This window comes from Acanthopagrus latus, unplaced genomic scaffold (assembly GCF_904848185.1).
Source record: "Acanthopagrus latus isolate v.2019 unplaced genomic scaffold, fAcaLat1.1, whole genome shotgun sequence".
NCBI lineage: Eukaryota > Metazoa > Chordata > Actinopteri > Spariformes > Sparidae > Acanthopagrus > Acanthopagrus latus.
The window spans coordinates 214513-231854 of NW_023504081.1; the positions used below are offsets into that span (position 1 = coordinate 214513).

The 17342-nt window shown below is 44.4% G+C and overlaps 1 protein-coding gene and 1 long non-coding RNA gene across 8 annotated transcripts; one reads left to right on the top strand and one right to left on the bottom strand.

Moving 5' to 3' along the window:
* Nucleotides 1-1988: 1988 nt before the first annotated feature.
* LOC119016318 lies at nt 1989-2956 on the top strand. The gene is made up of 3 exons (XR_005074002.1): nt 1989-2067; nt 2384-2498; nt 2589-2956. It is a non-coding gene; the product is annotated as an uncharacterized LOC119016318 (long non-coding RNA).
* Nucleotides 2957-3181: 225 nt separating this feature from the next.
* LOC119016317 (putative bifunctional UDP-N-acetylglucosamine transferase and deubiquitinase ALG13) lies at nt 3182-15575 on the bottom strand. 7 transcript variants are annotated; one of them, XM_037092081.1, is made up of 23 exons: nt 15299-15574; nt 13246-13329; nt 12854-12904; nt 12719-12765; nt 12398-12470; nt 12204-12285; nt 11828-11957; nt 11601-11667; nt 10907-11024; nt 10686-10750; nt 10464-10564; nt 10153-10226; nt 9703-9967; nt 9473-9553; nt 9203-9279; nt 8684-8978; nt 7494-7570; nt 6951-7245; nt 4748-4889; nt 4204-4339; nt 4002-4117; nt 3816-3860; nt 3182-3566 (listed from the first exon to the last, which is right to left on the bottom strand). In XM_037092081.1, the coding sequence occupies exons 1-20, from the start codon at nt 15416-15418 to the stop codon at nt 4328-4330; spliced, it is 2256 nt and encodes a 751-aa protein (XP_036947976.1). In that variant the 5' UTR covers nt 15419-15574; the 3' UTR covers nt 3182-3566; nt 3816-3860; nt 4002-4117; nt 4204-4327. The 7 variants fall into 7 exon arrangements, with proteins under 7 accessions (XP_036947976.1, XP_036947973.1, XP_036947975.1 ...); XM_037092078.1 differs by having other exon boundaries at nt 9467-9553; XM_037092080.1 differs by having other exon boundaries at nt 9467-9553; nt 11601-11664; nt 15299-15573.
* Between the last annotated feature and the right edge of the window lie 1767 nt (nt 15576-17342).

The following is a 17342-nucleotide window of genomic DNA, read 5'->3' on the forward strand; positions in this document are numbered from 1 at the left end:
TCTGCTCTCTGAGACAGGACATGAGCTGACGGAGCCGGGCCTGATCAGGAAAAGAGCTGTCGAGTTTTATGCCTCAAGAGCAACAAAGAACTCATGGAGGAGGTCTGTGGTGGACTTCCTCAAATATCCAGAGAGGCTAATTCAGAGCTCGACAGCCCACTGACATGCAGGGGAGAAAGGCTCCACGCATCGACGGCCTCACAGTTGAGTTCTACAAGGCTTTTTGGAACATCTTGGCCCAGGACATCCTGGATGTCTTTAATGAGAGCCTGGTGTCTGGGTCACTGCCTCTGTCCTGTCGGAGAGCCGTCATCACCCTCTTGCCAAAAAAAGGAAATCTGCAAGACATCAAAAACTGGCGTCCTGTCTCTCTCCTCTGCACAGACTACAAAATTCTATCCAAAGTCTTGGCCAAGAGACTGAGAGTAACCATGGAGCAGATTCTTCACCGGGACCAGACGTACTGTGTGCCCAGCAGGTTTATGGTAGATAATATCCATGGAAAATAAATAAATAAATAAATAAATAAATAAAAACAAACAAACAAAACACAATAATAATAATAATAATAATAATAATAATAATAATAATAATAATAATAATAATAATAATAATATAGAATAGAAATACAATAATATAAAATGAAGAAGTAAATGAATATACCCTTCAAAATGAGCACTATATACACAGTTAATATTTACAGACATTTTACACTATTAAATCAAATTGTGCAGATAGAAATTATGTACAGAGTAGTAGGAGATTTTGTGTATTGCACACATAACAAGAGATCCAAAGTGGTCCTAATGTTCAGATGGACCTCAACTTTGCAACAATAGTGAGTGCAATTTAGCACATCATCATTAATATTATTACTGGGACTACTGTAATTTCTAGCCCTGTTAGGATTATTAATGTAACTACTACTTCTATTACTGTCTCTCTCTCTCTTTTCCCACTCAGAGAGATGTAAAAGAAAGAAGACAGGATAAAGGTATTCAGTTAATCTATCTGAATGAATTTGACAGCTGAGTTTCTTACAACATCAAAGAACAAACTTCCTACAGTCTCTAAAAGTAGAATGGGAGGCAGAGCCTTCAGTTATCAGGATGCTCTACTGTGCAACCAACTTCCAGTCTGGGTCCATGGGGCAGACACCCTCTCTCTAGTAGACTTAAAACTTTACTTTTTGACAAAGCTTGCAGTTGGTTCAGGTGTTTCTGCCTCTAGAGACGCAGAGTCTGGATCTCTCTCTCTGATACACCCTGGGCAGATTGCCAGTCTGCTGCGGGGCTAACATGTATAGACAAACAATCACACTCACGTTCACACCTACAGGCAATTTAGAGCATCCAAATTAACCTGATGTGCATGTCTTTGGACTGTGGGAGGAGACTGGAATACCTGGGAAAAACCCCAGGCAGACATGAGGTGAACATGCAAACTACGCACAGAGTAGCCCCAGGCAAACTGGGGCTCAAACCTTGCTGTGAGGCAACAGTGCTGACCACTGTACCACTGTGCACCCTCAAAGTGGATCTGATCCACTTTACTCTTGACGGTGCATGTTGGGTTTGTTATCCTTCACATACTGAGAAGCTGGTCTTCAGCAACCTCCTGAAATGTTGGGTCTGAGTTAGATCACTTTCTTTTGTGACAGATGGACAAGTCATTGGTCCTAATGTTCAGATAGACTGAAACTTTGCAACAAAAGTGAGAGAAAGTCAGCAACGGCAGGTTCAAATTATTAGGTCTTAGCCAGTGGGCTGATGGTCATTGGAGGTCAGCTCAGAGTTTTTTGGATTAAAGGCTCTTAAGGCTAGATGTTGGGTTTGTTAGCCTTTATGAACAGGGAAACTGGTCTTCAGTAACTTCTTGAAATTTGGTGACAATTCCTGTTGTGGTAGAGGAACAAGATAGACGTTAGCTTCTCAGCAAAAGTGAGTGCAAGTCAATACACTTGCACAGTCTATTAGTCAGACATGCTGCAGAGACTGGCCAATGGCTTGTTGAGCTTCTTAAGCCTCCGCCATTGGGATGATGGCCTTTGCTCATCTCTGGACAAATGTCGGTATTTATAAGGATGTAAATAATGATTTCATTTATTTATCATTTACATACTGAGAAGGTAGTCTTACCTGGCTAATGTCAGCTATTTATGAGGACTTTTAAAAAAAGCTTTGACTGCAAAGTAGCATTGGATGACCTGTGTGTGACATTAAATTGAAACATCATGGTTTGGAGCCTTGAAAAGAGCTAGCCACTGGAAGATGCTACCAGGTTGGGTTTCGGAAAGCTGGACAGTTGGGTCTCTGTGTTACAGTGTCCTCCTTGTGTTACCTCCTCTTAAGTTGTGCGTGTGTGTGTGTGTGCTTTGTTGCAGGGGCGTGATGCTGTGCTGTTTGCTGGTCTCACCTGTTCTCCATCAGCTCATCAGATCAGTACATCTATCAAGGCTCCCAGTCACAAGCTGCCAGATCGTTCTTGTTTACCATATGGTAACACTCCAGCCCGCTTAAATAATAATCCAATTTTTTTTCCTACCTCTTTTAAATCTCACACAAACTGTGCTTTTCACTGTGCTTCAGCCCTGTCAGTTCCAGCACAGCTGTCCACCCCACTGCAGAAGTTCTGCTCACAGCTCCTGCTGCCAGTCTCCCCGGCCTCCCTTCAAGCGACCTCACCTTCCCCACCGCTTGCCCTACGCACTTTTCTGGAAGGCTGATCAAGAATCAGTAAAGACGACTGTTCCCACATCAGAACTGTGTCTGTGTCTTGAGTCAGCTTTTGGGGCTCATTCCAGAGTTTTAGCTCAATCTTGGCTCTGCCCACTATTAATGTTTGATGCCACTTGAAGGTCAACAGGTTTTTTTTTTTTTTTTTTAACATTAAAGGCCCTTAATTGAGCCCCCCAGGGCCACAAACCCATAGTGTTGATATGTCATGTCTATTTGATCACACTTCTCTCTCCAAGACGCTTCGCATTAAGTCCTCGGCCAATAAAATACATTTGTGGCAGGGGATGTGACTTCACTGGCCCAATACTTGTGTAGAAAACTACATTTCCTACAACAATGCCCTTGACAACCACTAACTGGTTCTACAAGAAAAGTTTTTAAGTATTTCTAAGTCTGTGTTAAATGTATTACCATTTCTGCTTTAAAAGAAAAGTCCACACATGTGAAATGTTTTAGTTTTAATTGAACATGTAGAACTGAACTATACACAACCAATTGGTTTCTTTCTCAAAAACATTATGACTTCAAGAATTTTCTATGCATCTTCATGCATGTCATCAACCTCCTTTGTGACCAACCTAACAAATAAAGAACACAGGGGGGTTCAATAGTGGCTGATCAGGCCAAAGACACACAAGAGGAATGACACAACGCATTAATACATTAACTACTAATGAACTAAACTCAATAACCCCAATTCCCCCCTATTGTAGCAGGCTCTTGGTTCAGTCTCATTGGCACTTCTTGAACTGTGCCACTGCCCTGGGGCCTATACTTTTGCCAATCCAGCCAGATGAACTCAGCAAGGACAACAGGAACCCTGGGGCACTGGTAAAACAGAACAAAAAATTAGAAAAAACCTAAGTCAAACTAACCTAACATACTGTTGAATATACATCACTAACTAAATGTGCATGTTACAAATACAGGTAATGTATTTTAAACAAACACTAAATAAATCATGAATATGCTGTATGAACTCCATTTTTTGTGCTCTCAATATTACTAGCAAGGTTTTCTTTTTGTGAACTGAGCATTCACATTCTTGTAGGGAGCCCCAGACACACAGAGACCTACCCAGATAGGGCATGGTCCTTCATATGGTCTCTGGATCAATTTGACCTGCATCCGCAGAGACACACAGAAACACATCCACAGCCACATACACGGACACAAACACACAGAGACATGCACAAGCATATGCTATAATATTCTAAGAATGATGTATTCTAACAGCATTTTCTCACACTAAATGACTTGTACCTGCACTACAAGGGGGCTCCGAAGATATCAGTACCTCTCCATCACAGTACAGAATCTTCCATCATCAGTATAACCAAAAGATTTAGCTGTCAGGGCTGGAGGGCTTTAGAACTTATCTTTGAAGAGAGTCAGGCACACAGCGATGTGAAAGAAGAAGACTTAGAATTTTGAAACATTAATCAGTGAGTCTGAAATGTCCTACCTTTATTTGAATATCTGGAACAGAACTGTAAACTAAAACAATGTTTTTTTCTTATGCATCAAGAACATTCGAACTTCTGCAGGGTAGCAGCTGGATCTCCTTGTCCTCCTTTGTGACTCCATCTTTAATGTTTCTTCTGCAGTAACACAAAAGTGAAACACTAATGTAGGGCATGTGACCATTCTCATATATGATAGAAAAAACCTGCAAGTAAATCACTGAGTCCTCCCCACTCACTCCCCCTCTCACTGACGACAGCAGGGTCAGAGGTCGGCTGACTTACCTGATTTACTTTAATATTAACATTATACAGATGTGGTTAATGTTTGTACACCGACATGACCCCATCATTGTCTCTGCATCCTGTCCCTCCCTGTCCAGATGTTTAGGCTATGTCCAGAGTCTAAAGTCAAAGTCTGAAATCAAGAGTCTAAAGTCAGACTTTGAGTGCGTATCAGAGGACCTACGTCTTTGGTTCATGAACCTCACATTCCCACTTCCTAGACACATTTCTTCAATCATCTGGCAGTTTTAGTTTTCTCACCGGCAGTAGAGGGAACACGGTGTCCCCGCCCTCAAGCTGGTAGCACACGATGGCTGGGTCCATATCAGATAGGTCCTCCATCGGCTCTGAGAAACCAAACTGACACTCTTTATTAAGAGCAGCCAGCTGATGGCAACTTCGACTGATTGGAGAACAAACAAACAGGACACGGGCATTACTTAAATTTAACCTTTAATGTTATTCTAATGTTAGAGTTCTTTATGACCACTGGGGGCACCAATGTAGGACATTTTCAGAATTGTACACAAAGCAAGTTAATAAAGATCAATAATATTCAGACATGTCTTTATTTTGAAATGAGGTTGTCATGGTAATCTGGTGTCTTATGACTTCCTGTGACTGTTCACTTAGTGGTGAAAATACCGACAGATGTTCACTGTGATATCATTATTGTCAATATTAATGTCAGTATCATAATTATCAGTAATATTATCAGTGATATTATCCATTATATTAAAATCAACAATATTATTATCAATAAAATTGTCATGTGGTGGTTTCGTTGCCGTTCACCGTGACCTGAAGGTGTAGTTCTCGTAGTTGTGATAATATCGTCTTCCAGGGTGGTGTAGTGGCAAATAAATCTAGGTTATGATCATGCATATAAATAGATTTGGGAATATCCCATGCAGTCCCAAATGATGCTCTAATAATGAGTTTTGAGCCTGATAAAAGACCAGTTTTTTTTCACCCTTTACGATCACAATGTTAAAATGAATGAGCAACGAGTGCAGCCACAGCTCACCCAAGGCCACAGATAAGGGCCTGGGTGAGACATTTTGTAGGCTTTTACATAACACATTCAAAAATGAAAATAGTAGATAACAGTCTTGTGTGATCATGACAAAGGGGGGTGGTCCAAGTGGGCACTGGTGACCTTGACCCCAGGTATAAAAGTGGGTGATCCGAGGAGATTTCTCAGTTGCCCCGGGGTACCTCATGGATTTATAACTTCTTCTCTTCGAATAAACACCTTTTTGGACTGAAGACTTCCTGCCTCACCTCTGTTTTGGACTTAATCTCTGAGCTGTTCTTGCCTCTGATTTGGACTTAGTCTCTGAGCTGTTCTTGCCTCTGATTTGGACTTAGTCTCTGAGCTGTTATTGCCTCTGATTTGGACTTAGTCTCTGAGCTGTTCTTGCCTCTGATTTGGACTTAGTCTCTGAGCTGTTCTTGCCTCTGATTTGGACTTAGTCTCTGAGCTGTTATTGCCTCTGATTTGGACTTAGTCTCTGAGCTGTTCTTGCCTCTGATTTGGACTTAGTCTCTGAGCTGTTCTTGCCTCTGATTTGGACTTAGTCTCTGAGCTGTTCTTGCCTCTGATTTGGACTTAGTCTCTGAGCTGTTCTTGCCTCTGATTTGGACTTAGTCTCTGAGCTGTTCTTGCCTCTGATTTGGACTTAGTCTCTGAGCTGTTCTTGCCTCTGATTTGGACTTAGTCTCTGAGCTGTTCTTGCCTCTGATTTGGACTTAGTCTCTGAGCTGTTCTTGCCTCTGATTTGGACTTAATCTCTGAGCTGTTCTTGCCTCTGATTTGGACTTAGACTCAGAGCTGTTATTGCCTCTGATTTGGACTTAGTCTCTGAGCTGTTCTTGCCTCTGATTTGGACTTAGTCTCTGAGCTGTTCTTGCCTCTGATTTGGACTTAGTCTCTGAGCTGTTCTTGCCTCTGATTTGGACTTAGTCTCTGAGCTGTTCTTGCCTCTGATTTGGACTTAGTCTCTGAGCTGTTATTGCCTCTGATTTGGACTTAGTCTCTGAGCTGTTCTTGCCTCTGATTTGGACTTAGTCTCTGAGCTGTTCTTGCCTCTGATTTGGACTTAGTCTCTGAGCTGTTCTTGCCTCTGATTTGGACTTAATCTCTGAGCTGTTCTTGCCTCTGATTTGGACTTAGACTCAGAGCTGGTTCTCCTCTGATTGGGACTTTAACTCTGAGCAGATTACCAAGGTCTCATAGTGGAATAATTTAACAGATAAGGAAGGTAGTATCCCACTACAGTGGAAATAGGTCAACTGTGGACCAATTAGGTGACGTTTGAGGAAGTGGGCGGAGCTTTTGACCAGAATCCATGAGACTACAGACAGAGACACACACTGACACATAGACACATAGACGCACAGAGACACAGAGACAGAGAGACAGACATACACCACAATCAGTTCAGTCGTGGACCAATCAAACCTGTTGAACATCCAGGACAACAAGTCCCACCTGGAAGCTCCATAGCGAGGAGGTCTGGCTATGGGGTGGTGGTGTGGGGGAGCAGAGGGGTGGTAGGCCATGGCTCCTGGGAACGGCGGGGTTTGCTGGTGGGGGTGACCAGCTGGCTGGAAGCGGGGGGGTAGTGCAGAGGGGGCTGGGCCTCCATAGTAGGATGGTGGTGGCATCAGAAGCTCTGTCCCCGGCCCTCCACTGCTACCATGAATCTTCCTGAAGTTGCAATGGCGGTGATGACGCCCACCACAAGAGTCCAAGTCTGGATGGGGCCAGAACGAGATCAAGACAGAGTTCAGCAGGGGGACACAGAGGTCAGGGTGGGTCAGAATAGTCACAAGGGGGGATCACAGAGGTCAGAAGGGGTTCACAGATAGTCATAAGGGGGGGATCACAGAGGTCAGAAGGGGATCGTTGGGGATTCACAGAAGTCGGGGGGGGGGGGGGCGGGGGTCACAAAATTCGGAGGAGTCACAGAGGTCAGGAGGGTACCACAGAGGTTAAACATACCAAGGTCTCCATTTCTGGTAGGAGCAGCAACATTCCAGGCAGGAACTGGATTCAGGTCCGTTGGGGGGAACAGGAGTCTGACACAGAGGCAGAGACAGAGATGTACTGAACTCTAACTAACTCAGACCAGACCTCCTCAAAGTCACCAGTCTGAGGGGATTCAGTCTGTCCTCAGTGGTCTGAGGGTTCAGTGATATTATCAATAATATTAAAATCAACAATATTATTATCATCAATAAAATTGTCATGTGGTGGTTTCGTTGCCGTTCACCGTGACCTGAAGGTGTAGTTCTCGTAGTTGTGATAATATCGTCTTCCAGGGTGGTGTAATGGCAAATAAATCTAGGTTATGATCATTCATATAAATAGATTTGGGAGTGTCCCATGTAGTCCCAAATGATGCTCTAATAATGAGTTTTGAGCCTGATAAAAGACCAGTTTTTGATTCACCCTTTACGATCACAATGTTAAAATGAATGAGCAACGAGTGCAGCCACAGCTCACCCAAGGCCACAGATAGGGGCCTGGGTGAGACATTTTGTAGGCTTTTACATAACACATTCAAAAATGAAAACAGTAGATAACAGTCTTGTGTGATCATGACGAAGGGGGGTGGTCCAAGTGGGCACTGGTGACCTTGACCCCAGGTATAAAAGTGGGTGATCCGCAGAGATTTCTCAGTTGCCCCGGGGTACCTCATGGATTTATAACTTCTTCTCTTCGAATAAACACCTTTTTGGACTGAAGACTTCCTGCCTCACCTCTGTTTTGGACTTAGTCTCTGAGCTGTTCTTGCCTCTGATTTGGATTTAATCTCTGAGCTGTTCTTGCCTCTGATTTGGATTTAATCTCTGAGCTGTTCTTGCCTCTGATTTGGACTTAATCTCTGAGCTGTTCTTGCCTCTGATTTGGATTTAGTCTCTGAGCTGTTTCGCCTCTGATTGGGACTTTAACTCTGAGCAGATTACCAAGGTCACATAGTGGAATAATTTAACAGATAAGGAAGGTAGTCTCCCACTACAGTGGAAATAGGTCAACTGTGGACCAATCAGGTGACGTTTGAGGAAGTGGGCTGAGCTTTTGACCAGAATCCATGAGACTACAGACAGAGACACAAACTGACACATAGACACAGAGACACACAGAAACAGACATACACAACAATCAGTTCAGTCGTGGACCAATCAAACCTGTTGAACATCCAGGACAACAAGTCCCACCTGGAGGCATCATAGTCAGGAGTTCTGGCTATGGGGTGGTGGTGTGGGGGAGCAGAGGGGTCGTGGGCCATGGCTCCTGGGCCCGGCGGGGGAGGCGGGTGAGGGTGACCCACTTGCTGCACGCGGGGGGGTAGTGCAGAGGGGGCTGGGCCTCCATAGTAGGATGGTGGTGGCATCAGAAGCTCTGTCCCCGGCCCTCCATTGCCACCATGAATCTTCCTGAAGTTGCAATGGTGGTGATGACGCCCACCACGAGAGTCCAAGTCTGGATGGGGCCAGAATGAGATCAACACAGAGTTCAGCAGGGGGACACAGAGGTCAGCCGGGGGTCACAGAGGTTAGGAGGGGGTCACAGTGAGTCATAAGGGGGGGGTCACAGAGGTCAGGAAGGGGTCACAGTGAGTCATAAGGGGGGAATCACAGAGGTGAGGAGGGGGTCGTTGGGGGGGGTCACCGAGGTCAGGAGGGTATCACAGAGGTTAAACATACCAAGGTCTCCATTTCTGGTAGGAGCAGCAACATTCCAGGCAGGAACTGGATTCAGGTCCGTTGGGGGGAACAGGCGTCTGACACAGAGGCAGAGACAGAGATGTACTGAACTCTAACTCAGACCAGACCTCCTCAAAGTCACCAGTCTGAGGGGACTCAGTCTGTCCTCAGTGGTCTGAGGGTTCAGTGATATTATCAATAATATTAAAATCAACAATATTATTATCAATAATATTGTCATGTGTTGGTTTCGTTGCCGTTTACCCTAACCCGAAGGTGTAGTTCTCGTAGTTGTGATGATATCGACTGCCAGGGTGGAAGTAGGTCAACTGTGGACCAATCAGATGATGGCTGAGGAAACAGGAGGAGATCCGGCCCGAATTCATGAGGCAGACAGAGACACACACAGACACACAGAGACAGAGAGACAGACATACACGACAATCAGTTCAGTTGTGGACCAATCAAACCTGTTGAACATCCAGGACAACAAGTCCCACCTGGAAGCTCCATAGCGAGGAGGTCTGGCTATGGGGTGGTGGTGTGGGGGAGCAGAGGGGTGGTAGGCCATGGCTCCTGGGAACGGCGGGGTTTGCGGGTGGGGGTGACCAGCTGGCTGGAAGCGGGGGGGTAGTGCAGAGGGGGCTGGGCCTGCATTGTGGGATGGTGGTGGCATCAGAATCTCCGTACCCGGCCCTCCACTGCTACCATGAAACTTCCTGAAGTTGCACTGGCGATGATGACGCCCACCACGAGAGTCCAAGTCTAGATGAGGACAGAACGAGATGAAGACAGAGTTCAGCAAGGGGTCACTGAGGTCAGCATTGGGTGACAGAGATCAGAAGGGGGTCAAGGAGCTCAGCATGGGGTCACAGTAAGTCATAAGGGGGATAACAGAGGTTAGGAGGGGGTCACAGAAGTCAGGAGGGGGTCACGGGGGTTAAATATACCAAGGTCTCCTGTTCTGGTAGGAGCAGCAACATTCCAGGCAGGAACTGGATTCACTGGTTTCAGGTCCGGGTGTCTGACACAGAGACAGAGACAGAGACAGAGACAGAGATGTACTGAACTCTAACTAACTCAGACAAGACCTCCTCAAAGTTTGACCCCCTTCAATGTGAAATATATTTCCACACAACGTCTCAGAATTCTTTGTAAAGATCAGTTTAACTCTCACACTCCATCTGTCCTCATCTGTCTGAGGGTTCTGAGGGTCTGGTTTTAGGGTTAAACTTAGTGTCAGGTATAAGTGGTTTGTTACTTTTTTCTGAGTTCCTCGATGATGAGGGTGACGGCCGTGGAGTCTGTTTCTACTTCCTGATTGAAAGCGTTGGAGTACTTCCCTATTGCCTCCAAATGCACCTGAAACACAGGTGGAGGTGATGACACCCACATGTGAGACAGACAACAAAAGCCGTCCACAACATACACAGTCCTGACCCTGATTCAGTATTAACATCAGTATCGTGAAGTGTAATGTTACCTGACAATTGTCTCCCAGGAGGTACTGCCTTCCTGCAAACAACTTGTAGTCTGTCTTCTGCATCTCTGTCTCACACACACACGCACAGATAGACAGACAGAGAGACACACACACACACACACACACACACACACACACACACACACACACACACACAATCAGAACTACTGTCTCAACAGAAACCCTCTATATTTTTCTGTCAGATGTATGTAACCAGTTACCTTCGCAGGTATCCAGCCGGATGTTAAACTCCACATCTCTGTAATACTCTGCGTCCAGAGACCTCATCACCTTATATGAAAGAGACAGTCTGGCGCGGGGCGGGGCTTCTAGTGGACACTGACCAATAAAAACATTCAATTTTGCTCCATTTCTCTGACGAGTTTATGTTTTATTACCTACAAATTTAACTGAAAAGCCACTCAGAGCTCGTATGTGTGAGTCACCATGAGCCAAGCTCAGTTCTGTTCACACGAGCAGTGACCCGAGTCTGAAGAAGGAAGCAAAAACCAGCAGTTCCTTCAGTGGCCACCTGAGGCTTCAAAAGCAAGTCAATCCCCATAGATTCCCATGTTAAAATGTCCAAATTTACAGCAGATATAAAAATGTTTGCAGCCTGGTACAAAAACAGTTTTGGTCATGACAACTGTATGGGGGGTGAGTTTTTCTATAACTCACCCATTTAGATATAATAAGGCTTAAAGTTAGACATAAAAAGGGCATGGCCATGCCGTAGCTGTTTGGTAGCTTTGAGCTAGGTGGGCGTGTTTCATCAACAGGGCTTCATTCACCATTTTTAGATTAGCTGAGACTAGGAGCCCCGCCCACTTTGAGCTTCAGAACAAACCTGCAGGTGACACCATGGATCATGCATTCCCCCACCAGCCCCACTCCCACCCCCACCCCCCCCCCCACCTTTGCCCCCTCTGTCACAGCTCCTCGCGTCTCTTCAGCAGCTCCCCCGGACTCCACATCCTCCCTGCTGGACAAACACACAGGTGTGTTAGAGAGTGACATTATAGCAGTTACCTGAACATCACGGACAACAAACAGAAATCCACATCAAGCCAAGAAATCTGACGGCAGTGCGATGATGTCATCTCTACATCAGCTGTCAATCTGTCGAACATTAATGTGTGTACCTGTGAGCTTGATCCTCAGGTGTGCTGTGTCTATAGCGCTGACCTCCAACTCTGCAGGCCTCCATCGCCTGACAGAGCTCCGTCTCTTCTGACAAAAACACCCGAGTGTAGAACAGCTCATACAGGAGAGCTAGACAGACAGACAGACAGACACAAAGACAGAACACTGTTTGTTCTTCTTTACTTGTGAGGGCCCTCACTGTCATGATCTCACCGACACCACCATCGAAATACATCTCACCTGAACCTGGTTCTGACCTGAACCTGGTTCTGACCTGTGAACCTTCACTAAGACCAACACAGTGGGTCTGACACTAAATGTTGCACACAACAGTTGTCAACCATACTGAGCCACCAATCAGTGATCTGCACTCACACTGACGGAGGGCGGCAGAGGCGTGGTAAGTCCTTGGGTAAATGATGTCATAGTGACCATTGATGGAGTGGGACAGCATCACCTGGACAACAGACAAGACAGAGCTGGCCAATCAAAACACAAAGAAGAATGTCATGTGACCTGCTATGTTCATCGTCATGACAACCATCAAAGGGAAAAATAAGAGTATTCACCTCAACTACGAAGTTGTCCTCTGAGATCACTTTGGCTGGAATCCCCGGGTAATCGTAGATCAGGAAACAACACCTACACACACACACACACACACACACACACACACACACACACACACACACACACACACACACACACACACACACACACACACACACAGACACAGATAGACACACAGAAACACACAGACACAGCCACACACACACACACCCAAGTCAAGTTCTGATCTAGGTCTAGCTCTGGCCTAAGCTGATCTGTAGGTGAAAGCGATTGACTGATTGAGGTCACAGAAGGTGAGTGAACACCTGAGAGCCTCTCACCTGTACAGCTGAGATAAAGCTTTGATCTCCACCTGACCCACCGTCTCCTGAAAAAACACACTCACTGTCACACATTGCCACAACTATCCACAGGTAAAAACAGTGATTCAATGGTCAAAGGGCACAGCAGCTCACGTTCGGGTTCTCCACACGTCCCAGATGCTTTTCAAAGGAACCTTCAACAAACTGAAAAACAGGGTGGAGGAGAGGGAGGATGTAAGAGAGGAGGTGAGGGAGGAGGTGAGGGTCGAGATGAGGGACGAGGTGAGGATGGAGGAGAGGGCTGAGGTGAGGGTGGAGGTGAGGGAGGATGTAAGAGAGGAGGTGAGGGAGGAGTTGAGGGTTGAGGTGAGGATGGAGGAGAGGGCAGAGGTGAGGGTGGAGGAGAGGGCCGAGGTGGAGGACGAGGTGAGGATGGAGGAGAGGGCAGAGGTGAGGATGGAGGAGAGGGCAGAGGTGAGGATGGAGGAGAGGGCAGAGGTGAGGGTATAATGAATAAATTCATTAGTTAACGATCTCAGACTCACCAGCTCAAATTTACATCTGTTGGCTCTCATGAAGTTAGCGCAGTGCTGACGGACCCTCCGGTGGTAGTTCTGAGAGTAATACAACTACACACACACACACACACACACACACACACACATTAATTAAGCATCGTGACAAATGTTAGCGTGATGATAATCTGTCTGTGTATATATTTTGTCAGATGAAAGAAGTAAACTGGCCAGGTACAGTTTTATATTGAGGCCAGTGTACTAAAAAGCCTGTGTAAATGTGTAAATGTATTATTTTATTGGTAAGAAATATTAGCGACTAAGGAGTGAGTTCATGAGCTTGGTCAAGAACTCACAGTAGGGAGGGAGTGACATAAACTAGTTTATTTGGAAATATTTTTCATCATTATTGTGATTAATTCGGTTATAAGCTGCTCATAGATATTCCATCTTTTGTTATGTTTATCTTAGCTGGATCAGCAGCAGCCAGGGGTCAGAGGATGCTCAGTCAGTAAAGCAGCACAAGATGGAAGAGCAGGGCCAGATCAGATAACTGAGCCATATCAGCCTAATGCAAAAGAAATAGCAGTTCAAAACTTGCAAGCAGAACCCTACATTTCCAAGAGAAATGGTTTAAAAGAATTTCCTTGGATTCATTACAGTCATAGTATGAATGTAGTCCTGTGCTTTTACTGTGTAAAAGCATTTCAACTTGACAAGTCCTCACTGACGAAAAACACTGATTCAATATTTGTCTCCGCTGGGTTCAGAAATTGTAAAAAAGGCTGTGGAGAAATGTACAGATCATACAAAAATCAAGTCTCATAAGCTGACAGTTACTACACATTGTCAAAAAGCAAATCCATTTAATTCTCAGCTTTCTAGTGCATTGGCAGCATCACAGCAAATAGCAAGGGCATGCTTGATGAAGATCATGAGCTGTGTGCATTTTCTAGGCAGACGAGGCCTGGCTCTCAGAGGAAGGAAATCTTTCTTGTGATGCCATTGTGGACCAGTATCCAGAGATTAACAGGAGGATGTTGGATGTGCAGTTAGCCATGTTCACGTCAAAGAACACCTACATATCAAGCACAGAAGCTGCAGACATCCTGAGAGGCATGCTGCCTGAAGTCAGAGGTCTATTTGATCAGGTGGAGGTCCTTGTGAGGCTGTTGTTGGTTGTTCCAACATCGTCTGCTGAAGCTGAGAGGAGTTACAGTGCACTGAGGAGGTTAAAGACCTGACTCAGCAACTGCATGAAGCAGAAACGCCTGAACAATGTGGCAGTTTGTCACATACACCAAGAAAGTGTTGATGCCTTGGACAGGAAGAAACTCTGCCAGAATTTTATCTCTGCCAATGATCGAAGACGTCATGTGTTTGGAACCTTTGGATGAGTTGATTATGTTGACCCTCCTGTGGACTTTGGGTCAAAATGACCCTTGTTCACTTTACATTTACATCAAAAATAGGATTTTCTTCCATATAACTGCCTTTAAAATGAGTTTTACACCCATTTCAAATAAAATTGATTACTTGACTACTTACTCTGAACTATGGACATTTTATTCAATTTCTCCCCACCTGTGATATTCCTACCAGTTTGACCTGCCCACTACTGGGTGGTGATATGTAAATGAGGACTGTTATTATTTTATTATTATTAAATATTATTAATATTTAAAAATAAATAAAACTGGTTTGATGAGTTGGAGTGAAAACAAGGTTAAACACCAGGTGATAACGTTTTGCTACATGCTTTGCAACCACTCAAACCAAAAAAGGGAACAGTAAACTTAAAAGTAGCAATAGAAAACTAAAAGAACTACTAGAAAACACAGTGAACTGAAGGAGTTAGAGTTTTATTAAAAATACGTGTGTCTCCCCCCACCTCTGAATCAAAACTTCGTCCTTGCTTGTGTTTATTCAAAACTGGCTTAAATGTGGTATCTGTTTCAATGGCGACCTGCTCAATCAAGACTGTGTGCAGAGTGATAACTTTAGACACCAGGTGCCGTCACCTGGTGACACCAGACCCCCACACTCCGCACCGCCATTAGCTGTGACTTTTAGCCCGACTCACCCGCTCAGACACGGCTCGGAACAGACTGCACGCGTCCCGGGCCACCATCTTCCTGTAGAGGCCCAGACTGTACAGGTACTTGTCCATGTCGACGTAGAACTTATTGAGGGCTTTCTTCATCCTGCCGCCGGTAAACACACAGCAACATTCACGGTAACGTCGGTAAACTCGCTCCAGTTCACGCGCCACAGCTCGAGTCGCCGTCCACTGGAATGGTCACGATAGATCACTGTCATCTGAAATATGTCAGCAATGCTGGTTACTGATTGGACTGGTCCGTCCTGTGAACCGGAAGGACATAGTTTACATGTTTTCAAAACAAGAGCACCGCTAGTGACGACCTACGCGCCGCTATTATTTAATTTTGATGCAAGACATGGATATGATGATGTTTGAAGTTTTATGGTGTTTTACCTATTTCGGCCATAAGCGGTCATATTGACATATTGACACATCATTTCGCAGGGTTTCATCAAGGCCGGATTATCCATAGACTGGGTTGGGGTGTCACCTCATGATACAAGCTTTAAAAATCTTTTACGTAAATGTATATATTATTCACTGGAAATTGTTGAAAGACCATACATTACTCGTTTATGAATATTCATTTCACAAAAATAACAGCAATAATAATAAAAAATCACGATTACATGACCCAGTCACAGCAGAAGCACAAAGAAGACTGATATCTGAGACTGCTATCAAAGTTAGTAGATCAGGTTTATATTTTCACAGCCATTTGGTTTATAACTCTATCCTGAAGCTACGGAATTTCAGAATAAAAGCCTGTGACTTTCTACTTGGCATCTGAGTCATCTTTCTAGCCCAGGCCTTACATATGGGGTGTTTTCTGAAGCCTAAGATTTGTCTGATAAAAGAGTTCATACTTAAAACTTAATGAGCTTATCTGTTAATTCCTCTAGGTGTTTCAGAACTAATGTATAATTTACTTTGTGTGTGTGTGTGTTTGCTTCATAAGGGAGACTAGAAATTTTTAATACTGTTTGAAGAAATTTGTATTTGAAGAAGTTTGTACTTCTGGTCTGATCATGAAAGTGTATAAAAATTAAAACATCTATCAACACCAACATTTGAACATGCTTGTAATGTAGGAAGACCTGAAAGTGTAATGTAGACGTTCACACGTTCACACGTTTGTACATTTGAGATCTAATCATGAAAACATTTTCAGCGTACATATAGTTCAAATACCCATCAGCACCAACACTGAAGTGTCTCCCCTTGTAAAAATATCTGAAGGGTAAGACAGTTTCCATGTACTCTTGATAATGATAAAGGAAAGTTCAGTGCTCACAAACTTGAGCTGCTGAGATTTTAACAATTCTAAACCCAACCAGGTTCCCATATGGGCAGAGGCTCTTCCAATTTTTTTTAAGTTAACATTTGTGTTAACACTCGGACTAAAGTGTGCATATCACACTTTTGCAATATTACACTTTCACCTTTCATGAGAATACCTTCTTAATCCCTTGTGTTTCTGTTTTAGTCCTTTTGAACAATTTTTCTGTGGTGTATAGTAGCTCTGCGCAAGCACCGTCCAATTTGTTATACCCCCCGTGCAATGACAACAAAGACTGTTCTATTCTGTTCTATTCTATTCTATCATATTTAAGACCACCATCTCAATATGAACAGATGCAATTTTGGAGCCACAAATCCACTTACATTGTGCTAAATAGCCACATTTGCCCAACAATCATTGAAAGTCACCTACCCATTCACTGAGGCCAATTTCTGCAGTATACATGAAGATCGGGCTTTGCAAGTGTTCGGCTGATACTTGTTCAGCCAGATCTTGGTGTTTGGACTAGCAGTGAGTCTTGCCATAAAGCTGACACTAGGACCTGTGACATATCTCATGGCTGTAGTTTTGGACCCAGAGGCAGACACAGTATACCATGTCCAGTAAACTGGATTTATTGTGGAAGCTGGTGGAGGAAAAGAGCGGCACTGGGTAAGGCAGCGGACCGGAAGGTAGGTGAGCAGGTTGGAATGGTTGAATTTAATGAGTTGAGTTGTAAGA

Coding starts and splice junctions, on each gene's coding strand:
- LOC119016317 (XM_037092079.1), bottom strand. CDS start 15,418: ATGAAGAAAGCCCTCAATAAGTTCTACGTCGACATGGACAAGTACCTG. Junction 12,905..13,245: donor ACAGATGTAAATTTGAGCTG/GTGAGTCTGAGA, acceptor CCTGTTTTTCAG/TTTGTTGAAGGTTCCTTTGA. Junction 10,227..10,463: donor ATCGAGGAACTCAGAAAAAA/GTAACAAACCAC, acceptor TCTCTGTGTCAG/ACACCCGGACCTGAAACCAG.